The sequence below is a fragment of the Argopecten irradians genome, chromosome 13 (genome assembly GCF_041381155.1).
Source record: "Argopecten irradians isolate NY chromosome 13, Ai_NY, whole genome shotgun sequence".
NCBI classification, from domain to species: Eukaryota; Metazoa; Mollusca; class Bivalvia; order Pectinida; family Pectinidae; genus Argopecten; species Argopecten irradians.
The window spans coordinates 18,590,009-18,603,387 of NC_091146.1; the positions used below are offsets into that span (position 1 = coordinate 18,590,009).

At 35.3% G+C, this 13,379-nt stretch overlaps 1 protein-coding gene across 1 annotated transcript; it reads left to right on the forward strand.

Moving 5' to 3' along the window:
- Window positions 1-4,474: 4,474 nt before the first annotated feature.
- Window positions 4,475-11,793, forward strand: LOC138305985 (transcriptional regulator ATRX-like). The gene is made up of 2 exons (XM_069246295.1): window positions 4,475-4,591; window positions 7,690-11,793. Exon 2 carries the CDS (start codon window positions 7,718-7,720, stop codon window positions 11,573-11,575), a length of 3,858 nt encoding a protein of 1,285 aa, XP_069102396.1. The 5' UTR covers window positions 4,475-4,591; window positions 7,690-7,717; the 3' UTR covers window positions 11,576-11,793.
- The last annotated feature ends 1,586 nt before the right edge of the window (window positions 11,794-13,379 follow it).

Here is a 13,379-nt window from a genome sequence, read left to right on the forward strand (position 1 = left end):
AGGTCTCCGAATTTGTTCAAATGATTGGCCTTGTTTTCAACACCCCAAAAAGTATATCTTTCATATGTAAGTATGTTGATTTGTGCAACAACAAAGCCATTGATTGTATCTCAGCGTTTATAAATATTACAGATGTTTACGCGCACGACTATGGCCGAGAAATGAGACTTTATTCTAATTATCATGCAAAGTTGTGTATTTTCACGATCTTTTTAATGTCCCTCTCTTTAATATTTTGCACGAATATAAAAACAACACTATCATGTATTCACCAAATTAATCTTTGGTATTAATGAAAATCAGAACAGTTAGAAAGCAGTGTTTGAATCCAAGTCGGTAAAAATAACGACTTTAAACGTCTTTGATACTTTAGTAGTGGTATAATACGGAGAGAAATTAATTTGCTGATACTATATGAATATGCCTAATCTTCTTGTGTATACTTTAAGAAAGCATATCTGCTAATAATGTACATATTTCCCGGTGAACGACAATTTCAAAAAAAATCCATGGTTTTCAAGAGAGAACCAGATATAGTTTAATAACCAGTTTAAATCATAACCTAGTATGAAACCATGTGACTTATAAAAATTTCTTCTAGGGAAAAAAGCACCACTTTTTCATCAGAGGCGTGTTCAGGATGGCGAGCGCTCGCAGCAGGGGGTGCTCGAACACTCATTCGATATGGTGTATGTGGTGCACTTGCTCTGGTACTATATGTTTTTAAAAAATCCCAAAATAGGGCTCCTTTCATGTCCCGTTCAGAAACGAGCGCCCGCGAACGCTCGCCATCCTGAGCACACCTCCGATGTTTTATTTTACACCACCATTTAACTAGCTAGGAGCATCCTCGATACTCCGGGAGTTCCGATCACTTACGATCTCTACACCTAAAAAAAGACTACAGAACTTCAAAACCACACATTGTACCGTTATACGGCTCTTTTTACGTACACTAATTGGCAAAGGACTGAATTTACTGTTCTGTTGCCTCCAGTTTTACGATTAGATAGTCAATGAGTAAAGTGATTTATGTAATCGTAACTCCTGGATTATCGAGGATGGAAAAGTCAATACAATCAATTAAGGGGATGGCAGGAGGAGTACACCCCGTTCCCCAATTTTCGACGAGTGAAATGTTCTAAAAATGCACATATGAAAGAAAATAGGATCCTGCACATTTTTGTACTGCATTAATATAGAAAATTTTGCTCGGCGCGTTTTCTAAAACGTAGGGGCCGCGGTGGCAGAGTGGTTAATATGTCTCGACATACTACCACAAGCCCTCCACCTCTGGGTCGCGAGTTCGAATCCCATGTGGGGCAGTTGCCAGGTACTGACCGCTGGTCGGTGTTTTTTCTCCGGGTACTCCGGTTTCCTCTACCAACAAACCTGTCACGTCCTTAAATGACCCTGACTGTTAATAGGACGTTAAACTAATAAAACAACAATTCTAAAACGTTCTTGAAAAAGCACGTATGGAAGATTTCTGACAGATGGTCGTCGTGAACGGAGCGGAGGCAGGGTATGATTATTCGTTCTAGTAATGTTCAAATCCTTAATAATGAAATTCAATACACCTGAACTAGACTTATTTGTCCATGAAGGGATTATACTATTTCAAAAAATGTCCATTAAAAGATTAATTTGTTTATGTCTTAGCAAGACAATTAATTCATTATTAATATTTTGAGTTACAGAACAATGTGCCCATAGTGTGAATCTGGTATGTTCAAATCGAGTTTTAGTGTTTGGTGGGTCGTGGGGTCCCCCCCGGGGAAAATACGTTTTACGACTTATTTTAATGATCTGTAGATTATATCTATGAACAGGGTAAATTTCAATTTCGTAAACTTTATATTTCATTGGGCGAAACCTACCTTTAAAGTGTTCTTACCATGGTAATTTTTCGATTAAAGTAACCTGCATTTAGAAATGATAATTGTGTTAATTGTGCCGTCATATCATTGTGCAACCCTGCTTGATCTGAACATACCGGCAACACACCATCGGCACATTGTTTTGTAACTCAAAATAATGAATTCACAGGCCTGTGATTGGTTCAGCTGTTTTCCGCTGAGCTGTCTCCAATTTTACTATGAGATTGTCCAGGGGTATAGAGATCGTAAGTGATTGGAACTCCTGGAGTATCGAGGATGTTGGACCGCATACCCATAAATATATATATCCTCATCAAACATGCCACATGAATTTATCCTCGTAACCCCAGGGGTTATTATCACTGACGTTATATCCACCCATGGACTATCTCGTACGAAAACTGGAGGCAACTTTAGACACAGGTAATTTGATTATTTAATGAAGTGATCAAAAGAATTGTATAATGGTGTTCACTTTGATTGATTATGGTACTTTGTCGCTTTCTCCGTAGTCCTCAAAGAAAGTTTTTTACAGGCAAATGATTGGTCAGTTTTTTTTCTCTTAGACTGCCTTTAGTTTTACTATGCGATAGTCTATATACATTGTATGACGTCAGTGATAGTAACCCCTGGATAGCGGATGACATGTATGAAGTAGACCTACATTTGAAGAATGGCCACCAAATATCCAAGACAGACGGTTTTTTACAAAAAAGATACAATGTAAGTCAAACTTTCCTGACACTAAGGTAAAAGGTGCGGCCAGGGGGTTAGGGCGACCTGCTAAAACTAAGCTGGGCAAAGAGGGTGGTCTTTCTAGCGGAAGAAGGACCACTTCTCTCGATCTCGAAAACTGTAGAGTTTTCATAGTTTAAACGTAAAAAAAACGACGTAAAAAAAACGACGGTAAAGACAACATACATGTGAAGATAGATCTACGTCCAAGCACACCGGGGCTAATCCTACAAACCGGGCTGCGCAATTTACGCTTGTGGAAACGCTTCTTTTATATAGAAAAATGTCGTCTAGGGGTGCGTACGTGTTAATATATTTGCTCGGTGTTCAACTCACGGCCATGAATCCAAATATACAAGTTACTCATGATCACGGAACAGCAGAGTGTTTAACTAATGCGTAGAAGGAAAATTGATGTTTTATTGTATTATACTTTGTCCTGTATTTCGTACACAGTATGATTCCGTTCATAAAACTATCACAGATCAATGATTAAGTGACTTTTTCTTGTTGAATGTTACTGTTATAACTATATTTTCTAAATTACGCATGCGAAAACGCTGCAGACTGGTATAGCTGTACGCATATGGAACACTTAAAAATATACATGACCGTGGATATTAGTTCTTAAAATATTATTTCTTCAGTCGAAAGTCAATTCCGTGACAAAAGTACGAACCTGACGTCAAATTGAATACGACGTTCTGTTGGAACGAAACCGATTCGTCTAGTAGGTCTCGTTTGGGGATTTCAAGTTCTAAGACGTTTATCAGTCATGTTAAATAATTTATGCTTAGAATGTGATTGGTTCACAGAGTATAAACCAGAATGTTCCCCAAAACTTTAATTCCGCTGTTCACAGTTTCAGCGTTGAACTGTTCAGTTTAGTTGGCCATATAATCAGAACAGGATGAATTAAAATGCGAGAACGTGAATTGAATTTATTCTTTATACACTGTATTTCAATTCAAAACTATTAATTTTTACTCAGATTCTACTAAAAATGAGAAATGATTAAGGAACTATGACATATCCATTGCCTTATATGTTCTTTAGTGTATATCGGTTAGCGTTTTCGCATGCGTAATTTGGGAAATATACATGTAGTTATAACAGTATAACATTCAACAAAAAATAGTCACCTAATCATTGATTTCTGTGATAATTTTATGAACTAATCCAGTTTTAGCTCTGTTTCTCGTTTAGATATATATCTGTTTGAATATATAACAAATTCACACTTTTCAACGATGATATGACATACCCGTCTATAGTGTGCGCGAAATACTGGACAAAGTATAATAGAATAAAACGTCAATTTTGCATCTACGCATCGATGAAACACTCTACTGTTCCGTGGACAACTTGTATATTTGGATGCTTGACCTTGAGTTGAACACCGAGCAAATATTTATCAAGTACGCACCCTAGACGACATTTTGCTATTTAAAAGAAGCGTTTCCACGAGCGTAAATAGCGTAGCCCGGTTTGTACGATTAGCCCCGGTAAAGCAGGAATCAAAACTTCTCTTGACTAGAAAAAATAGTCCGCTATACAATATGTTATATACCTGCTTATATTTTTAGGCTTTTTTGCCTTGTATATATCTACTTAGCAAATTTTCTTTCTTTCGGTACCAGAGATTTTTTAGTATGTAATGTTTTAAGTTTGTATTAGGCCTAGCCTTCAACTTTAAATTATTGCCTAATTGACTTTTGGAACTCTTCGTTTTTTTCTATGAAATTATGTAAGAAAGTCGATGTGCTCCGAATATAGGCTGTCGCCATTTTGTTACACTATTCGGAACATTTGATTATTAAGTTACGTTTTGTTGAAAAATTTGAAGGAGTTCCGGTGGATATCGCGCGCGCACTTGTCAATTTGACAGATCCGGATCATTCTTGCAGACGATAACAGGAAAATGGAAAGAACGAGCAGCAATTAGCAAAACTAGCTGGGATTGCTGGATTTAAAAGGTTTGCATCTCCCGTAATTTAAATTAGGTCCTATATATAAAACTTAGTTTTTGATTAGCAATTAAATTTTATGTCTACCAAATGAACAGGTGCTCGAAAAGCCGCACTGCCACATGGTTAGGCACGTACATTTTATAAATTTAGTAGCTACTGTTATGTTGTAGCGGAAAAGATATCACCTCTTGGAAAAGTCAGTCAGAAGGTGATATATTTTGCAGTCAGAAGGTGAACATTCAATATACTACATACATGTAGTTTCCAACACGGGAACTTCAATAATATTACTGGTAATGTAATTAGAGGTACGTGTGTATATCACAAGAGACGGTTTTAATAAAAATACATGTACAATAAATTTATTGATTAAACCCCTACTACACACGGAACATTTAAGTTTCCAAAGTTTGTATTTTGATAAACATACAGGAATAAAAGTTGTACAACATCAACATCTTAATTATAATTGGGCATGGGTCTGCCAAATTACAAATGTATGTAAATTTAATATTTAGATGTAGGTCCCAAAACGACATACATTTAGGTAAAGGATTTGCCCAACCCATCATATTTTTGATGTGAATTTGGTGACCTCATATAATTTGATGGTAAATCATAATGTTGAACCTAAATATGTACATTGTTTTGGGATCTCAAACCCCCCAGATAAATGTAGCGATTGGATGTTGGTGAATAAATGTAAACATTGGCAAATTTATTTTCTAAATTTTCATAAGTTAAGAGTAAAACTTTGTTATAATTATTAGTCTAAAAAAGCATTTTAACATCATACTATATTTGCCGTAATTAGCGCCCCTCCCCCTATAAGCGCCCCTCCCTTTTTCTGAAGAAGAGTTGAAGTTGTATAAACGCCCTCATCTCATGGATTTACAATAACAATGTTTTACAACATATGTGATGCCTCATGAACTTGCAAGTCTTTTACATGTAAATCAGGACATAATAGTGCATCTCACAGGATGCATGTTTACTGTTAAGATTTATGTACCACGAGTACAAAAATACGGTATCTAAAAGATGGCTGGCGTCCACAACTTACATTTTGGTGCATTAATAAGCACCCCTCCTTAGCTTTCTTACAATTATTTAGGCGCCCTTGGCACTAATTACAAGGAATACAGTATCCATATTGGTCCAGTGGACTAAAATTTCAAAGCCCTTTCATACTGTTACACTGATGTGATGGAATTAAATAATTTTCATGAATAAGATTAAAAGGTCTAGTTGATAAATCATTGTCTGACTTAAAGAGCCTGATGCCAATATCAGTTTTGTGTAGCCTTAATTACCAATCGATGATTGATTAAAATCGATTATATTTTTCTCCCATACTTGCAATTGATTATCCTGCGGTTGCTAGGGATATATAACTTGACAGACCCATGTAAGATTCTATTTTTCTTTGGTCCCACTATGAAGACTGTGTACCTTTTCCAGGAAAATTGTACAAACTTTCTTCTATACATGTTGTCATGTTCTCAGGTCACTTATGTTTTCACAAATAAAATCATACTCCTCTGACGTTTGTTTGTATAGGGCCTTTACCTTCAGATAAACATACCTATTGGACTAATTAAAAGGTACAAGAAAATCAGGAATGATATGCAAAACTTTTCTAACTTTAATTGAGCTACGATAATTTTCCTAGTTGTTCAAAGCTTACTGATACATGTAAAACAATTAAAAATCAATCCGCGGCATTCTGAAATTTAACTTATAATATGAAGTTTTTTTCATCATTTTTTTCTCGGTAGACTGAAATGTCAAATCTGAGTCACTCTTATATGAATCAAACATTAAAGTCTTGTTTATATTTCCATGAATGCTAGTTATGTACAGTGTTCTCCCTTAAGGACATTTTTCAGCTGGTCCCAAGGAACGACTGACCCTAAAAGTTACTGGTCCTGACAAAAAGTTACTGGTCCTTACAAAGTTACAATTCATGCTTGTAGTTAATATACTAGCAAAGAAATAGTTTGACTAACAAAAATATCCACCTATCTGTTTTAGTATCGTGCGCTTTCAACAAAGTTGACTGAAAACCAGAATTTTACGAAAATCTATTTTGTACAATTTGCTCTCCAACCTTTATACAATGCTACTGCTATTTGTGTTTAGTATATCTTTATAATTAGTACTCTATCAGAACTGGACCAAAGAGTTGTCGGTCAAAGGACCAGTTGCATGGTAAAACTTGCCCTACTATAAAGTTGCCAGTCACAGGCAGACAGACAGGCGTTAATTTCGAATGCTGGTTATGAAGTATTATATCAGATAAATAAAAATTTTATGTAGCTTGCAACAACGGTTATTGCCATATCAAATAAATTTCTTATTACAGTACATTACCATTCATAAACATCATCTTAAATCTTTCATAAATTTTTAGTTCACCTGAGAAAAAGTCTCATGTGACTTATTCTAATCACCGTTAGTCAGTCAAGCGAAGATGAACAATTTCATTTTCAACTTCTCCAAAACCACTGAACCAAATTCGTTGAAATTTTACAGAAACCTTCCATGGCCAAAAGTCAACCACAACTTTGAATTATATATGGTCCCAGCCCTACAGTGGCCAAAGGGATGTGGCCATAGGAGTTCAAATAGGCTAAAACTTAAAAAGCTTCTTTTGAAAATCCGAAAATGGTAGAATCGAATACTCTTCAAAGATAGAGATCTTAAGGTTCTTTACCAAATTTAGAATAAAATTACCCTTGGGTCTCGCTTTTCCCCTTGGGGATAGGATTAAGTTTACAGGGATTAATCTAGGTTTTGGGGAAAACTACACTTTTTCAAAATAGGGGAAAGCTTGGAGAAATATAGTTGAATTTGACTCCTCTGATATATGTCCAAAATTATGCATTTTGACAAAAAAGAGCTGTAAAAGATTTATTATTAGGTTTAATAAAACAAGACATTTTAAGCTCAATAATCAAAAGTTTGAGTTTATGATAAAATGTACTGCATGGGTTCTTCCTTAATATTAAGTTATACATCCATGTTTAATTGTATGATTTCAAAAATGATTATTCCAGATGATTTGCTATAAAGTGTTCTAACAATTTGATTTTTAATTACAGGTACCAACTACGGTGAAAGATTTGAATAATGGAACAACTCTGTCAGTCTACAAATAACCTTCACCTTGCCATAGATGACCTCAGAGGTCAACAAGAAAGTGATGCGTCCTGGCAACATCGTCGCCAATTCCTTCAGGTTCACAATGGTCACCTTCCAACTGGACGTTTGAACCAGCTGTCCTACTGCTTCTGCAATGCTATCATGTATGCCTGCAAGTATTCTGACTCGTTGATGAAGGAGTTATCTCCTCTTGCTGTGGATGTAGCAGTGGCAATTGCCTTAGACCGCGGTGACTCGGCAGTAAATGTGTCAAAGACTTATCTCTGGGATAAAATTGAAGATAGGAAAAATTCCCTCTTAGCAGAAAGGCATTATATGAAGAAGCTTCATGAGTTGAGAAAGTTAAGAGATGAAAGTTGTCCAAAGGAAGATGTGCAAGAATTAATTCAGCAAGGAGAATGCATTCTACCTAAGGAGAGTATCTTGATTAAGGGAAGATACCCTAAAACTTCTGGACCATTAGTAGATGCTACAGGGTGTGAAAACTTGAGAAAATATTCAGAATTATCCCAATGGAAAGGAGGATCACAGACTTCCCCAACAAGGATGAATTCAGAATTTTCTCCTTTGGCACAAGGATCATGTAAAGCTCCCTCTAGGAAAAGTCTAGAATTGTCTCCCCTGATAGAAAGAGCACCGCTAACTCCTTTGAAACAGAACTCTCCATTGTCTCCCTCACGCCAAATTTTGGAATCGATGCCTTTGAGACCAAGAGTAGATTCAGAGTTGTCCCCTTTGACAGGATCAAATTTCAGCAAAACCTGTGAAAAGGACTTGAGCATTCAGAGTGTGGAATCAAAACAGTTTAAACCGGAGACGAAAAGAACACCCATTACTGGAACTCCACGCCTCCTCTGTAGTGATGCACGTCGTGTTGCTTTACAGGCTGCAGTAGAACATTCTCTGAAAAAAGAAAACAACAGATCTGTGAGTAGTTCAGACAGGAATTTGTCAGCAGGATCCCCGTCTATGATAAAACCATTGAAATCTGTGAATTTTGATCCAGTAATGTCTTGTGTAAACAAAGGCAGTTACTTTCGTAGCTCTATTGACGTGTATTCTGGTGGTAACAACATTGTCATGGGAATAGAAGATGATGAGGCCATTGAAGATGAGGAAATTGATAAAATTAAAAGTGACAGTTTTTCTGGAAGGGTTTACAATAGTTACCAAGAAGGTACCATAAAGCTGTCCAGTCCAAAGCAGCAATACACACAAAGGGAATCAAATGGTGAGGATAGCAGGTGTATGATATTCGATTTCCATGGAAACTCAACAGAAGATACAAAACAAATGGGGATAACTCCATCCTCTGCACCATCACTCATTGAAAATCTGAAGAAAGTCACTCATAAAGGGGAGACTACTCTGACATCTCCATCTGCACTGACAGAGAATCTTCATGATGCAGCTACCAAAGGGGAGATAACTCCAGCGTTGATTGAAAATCTTCAAAAAATCACTCACCAAGAGGAGATTATTGTGACATCCACACCATCATTGGTCGAACATATTCAAAAGGATGTTCATGAGGGGGAGATTACTCAATCCCCAACACCATTGTTGATGGAAAATCGTAAGAAATTTACCCATCAAGGGGAGACTACTGACACTTCAACACTATCACTTATCAAGAAACTTAAAAAAGCCACGAACCAAGGGGAAACTAGTCCAATATCTACTCAATCACTTGTTCAGAGTCTTCAGGTTGCGAATGAAGGGGAGGCTACTGTAGCAGCCAAACCATCACTAGCCATTACCCTTAGCACCGACTTGATTGACTACTGTAAGGGAGATGCTGTTGGTACCCTTCGATCAGAGAAGAACAGCGATGTATCTCACATTGATGAGAGAGAAGAAAGAGTAATCAAATCGGAGATTGATAAATTGGTCTACAACAATAAATTTACACAAGGGGAGACAACTGTTGTCGACATAAAGATGCCACTAATAACTCCTGAAGTGCTGGAGTGTGAAACCAGATCATCAGTGAAGCAAGATCATGACAAATATGGAAAGCCTACTGTGAAAACAGAACAGAGAAAATTAGTCAACAGAGATCCTGGACATAAAAAGAAATGTGACAAAGTTCTTTTCACAGGCAAAGGTGAGGAAAAGGGAAGAAATGTTAAGCCTAAAAAGGATTTGGTAAAATACCCTGCTCTGGACCTTCCAAAAAAATTACAAAAGACACAAAACAGTGTATGGAAGAAAACTATGAAAGCTTACACCAAAGGTCAGGAACTTATGTCTGAAGAAACAAAAATGAAAGTGCAGAACAATGCATCACGCTCAGGACCAAAGGACGAATTTGATGTTTCAAGGAAACCTAGGTCTTGTGTTGTGTCGATTGAGAAAGAAAAGGATGTTCAGGATAATTCCTCATGCTTATCTGAAGAGTTTCGATCCAAGACATCGCGGCAGATAGAATTATCTTCTACAACAGAATCGTCTTTAAACAAACCAAGCCGTCATCATCCCTATGCTGTCTCGTGCCAAAAGAGAGGTACATGTGATTCAAAAACATCAGAATCAGGGAACCAAGGGGAGACAACTACAGCATATACACAATCTCTAAGTAGTGCTGACCTAAAAGCATCAAGAGCGGGGAAAAGTCGAAAGGATGCAAGGAAATTTGGTGAAACTTTTAACAGAACAACATGTTATCCTCAGAGAACTAATCATCAGTGTGTAAATAGGTTAAGAGCACAAGAGTCGCTTCACAAAGCGCAGCAGATTTACAGTCAATTTCTGGGAAAGAAAATAAGAGAGGAAAGTGGCAATGAAGAAAGAGGTGGAACCATGGAAAAGGTGGAGGTAGGAACTGGTGTTGGGGAACTAGGTAGAATCGACCAGAAATTTGTGTCTTCAATAATTTCATCCACAGAACAAATGGCGACCCCAGTGGCAGGACATGAAGAATTAACAGAATATGCACAAAGTACAAGTGTACCTGATTTCAGGGAATCAAAACCGAGTAAAAGTATGAAAAAGGATCTTGCATTGTACACTGATAAACTGGCAAAGAAATTTTCATCAAAAGGAAAGTCTTCAGAAACGACCGACAGAGATTACCTGAAGTCAAAAGACAGTGAAAAGTTATTTTTGATTCCAAATGTAAATGTGCAAGGTCAAGGTCATAAGAGTTGGTGTTTTAGTACTGCAGGTAACCATGGCATCAAAAGAAGTGAAAGTAATTCCAAGGCAAAATTGTCTTCAACATCACTGATGCATGTCAATAATGATACAGAATCTACAGCTTCTGGATTTAGTATCGATCAAAGACGGAAAATTTCAGCAAAGAGTTCTGGTGACTTTATATCGAAGAGGTCAAGGTCTCCAGACGTATCAGCAGCTTGGAGTAATCGTAAGACAGCAAATCTAAAGGAATTGACCGGTGCTAAGTCCAACAGATCTAGTAGGGAAGATTTGGCTGCTCAGAGCAAGGCTCAAAAGGAATTACGAAAGGAGCTGATATTCCGTAGCAAGTCCAAAAGTGAAAGTAAAGATGATTTGGCCGGTTGTAGCAAATCCATAAGTTCAAGCAGAGAGAAGTTGGTAGCCGACAGCACGGCCAAAAGTGGTAGTCAGGAGGATTTGCTGTTTTGGCGAAAATCCAAATGTGTTAAGGAATCTGTGGTAGGAAGAGAGGCAAAATCTGGTAGCAAGGAGAATTTGGCATCCAAGTTCAAGTCCAAAAGTCATAGCCATCAGCAAACAGGCTCTAGGAACAAACCAAAGTCTGCTGTGGAATCTGCCAAGGCAGGAGTGCAGTCGCACACGATGAAAAGGAAGATTAACTTGGAGCCATTGAGATCTAGCTAACTCATTCACCCCTGGAAATTTATAATGGACTCTTCTAGTCTTTAAATTAGGAGAGTTCAAATGTGACCTCAGGGGTGAAGGAGTTGAAGCATTAACTTTATATATGGAGCTTGTTGTCAGATTTTGGAACATCAAACATTAGTGCAGGGTAATAGAACATAATGAGATACAAATTTCATTTTATGTATCATGTTTATAATCAATACTGATCATGTTTATAATCGTGTTTATGATCAATACTGATGTTCATTATCATGTTTATGATCAATACTGTTCATTATGTATCATGTTTATATCATGTTTATGATCATGTAATCATGTTTTGATCATGATCATGTTTGATGATCAATACTGATCATGTTTGTAATCGTGTTTATGATCATGTTTATGATCATGTTTGTAATCATGTTTGTGATCATGTTTATGATCAATACTGATCATGTTTGTGATAACATTTATGATGATGGGCACATTGGAGTGGGGAAAATAAGTTGAGGCAGGAAGGTGCTATATTTGATGGTTTATTTACTTTATAAATGCCAGAACCCAGTGTTTACTGTCAGATTTACATTAAATAAAAATCATAAAAGATAATACTATAATGATCATAATAAATAATAGTATAATAATCATAAAATATAATAGTATAATAATCATAAAGATATAAAAGTATAATAATCATAAAAGATAACTAGTATAATAATCATAAAAGATACTAGTATAATAATCATAAAATATCTTTTATGATTATTATACTATTATATTTATGATTATTATACATGATTATTATAAGTATCTTTTATGATTATTATACTAGTATCTTTTAGGATTAAATAATCATAAAAGATAATACATTGTAGTTTAATGATCATAAAAGATAATAGTATAATGATCTTGAAAGATAATAGTGTCAATAATCATAAAAGAAACTAGTATAATAATCATAAAAGATTCTAGTATAATGATCATGAAAGAGACTAGTGTAATAATCATAATAGGTAATGGTATAATATCATAATAAAAGATAATAGTATCAATAATCATAAAAGATAATAGTGTCAATAAATCATAAAAGATAATAGTGTCAATAATCATAAAAGATAATAGTGTCAATAATCATAAAAGAAAATAGTTTAATAATCATAAAAAATAGTTAATTATCATAATAGATAATAGTATAATAATCATAAAAGATAATAGTATAATGATCATAATAGAAAAAGTATAATAATCATAAAATATAATACTATAAAAATCATAAAATATACTAGTATAATAAGCATAAAAAGATATAGTATAATAATCATAAAAGATAATGGTATAATAATCATAAAAGATACTAGTATAATGATCATGAAAGAGACTAGTGTAATAATCATAAAAGATAATAGTATAATAATTATAAAAGATAATAGTTTAATGATCATAATATATAATAGTATAATGATCTTGAAAGATAATAGTATAATAATCATAAAATACAATACTATATATATATAATAATCATGATAGATGTTAGTTGAGGAAGAAAGAAATAATCTAGTGAATCAACTTGAAATGTATTTTCTATGTAGAAATACTATATTGTGCATATTTTGAAAGACTTGTCTGATATCGTGTTTGCTTTAGGGCTAGTAGTTCTAATTAGTAGCATTGGTTAGCCCTGTTGTTGATAAGGAAATCCTTGTCAAAAAGATTATAAGAGGGTATTAATGAAAACTTTTAAAGTAATTTCTTGAAAAATAAAGGGTTTTTTTCTCTTAAGATATCTGGTAAACAGAAAGTCATGGTGAAAAATATGGCT

What these genes read in the sequence shown, in the direction of transcription:
- LOC138305985 (XM_069246295.1), top strand. Translation starts at nt 7,718, where the DNA reads ATGGAACAACTCTGTCAGTCTACAAATAACCTTCACCTTGCCATAGAT.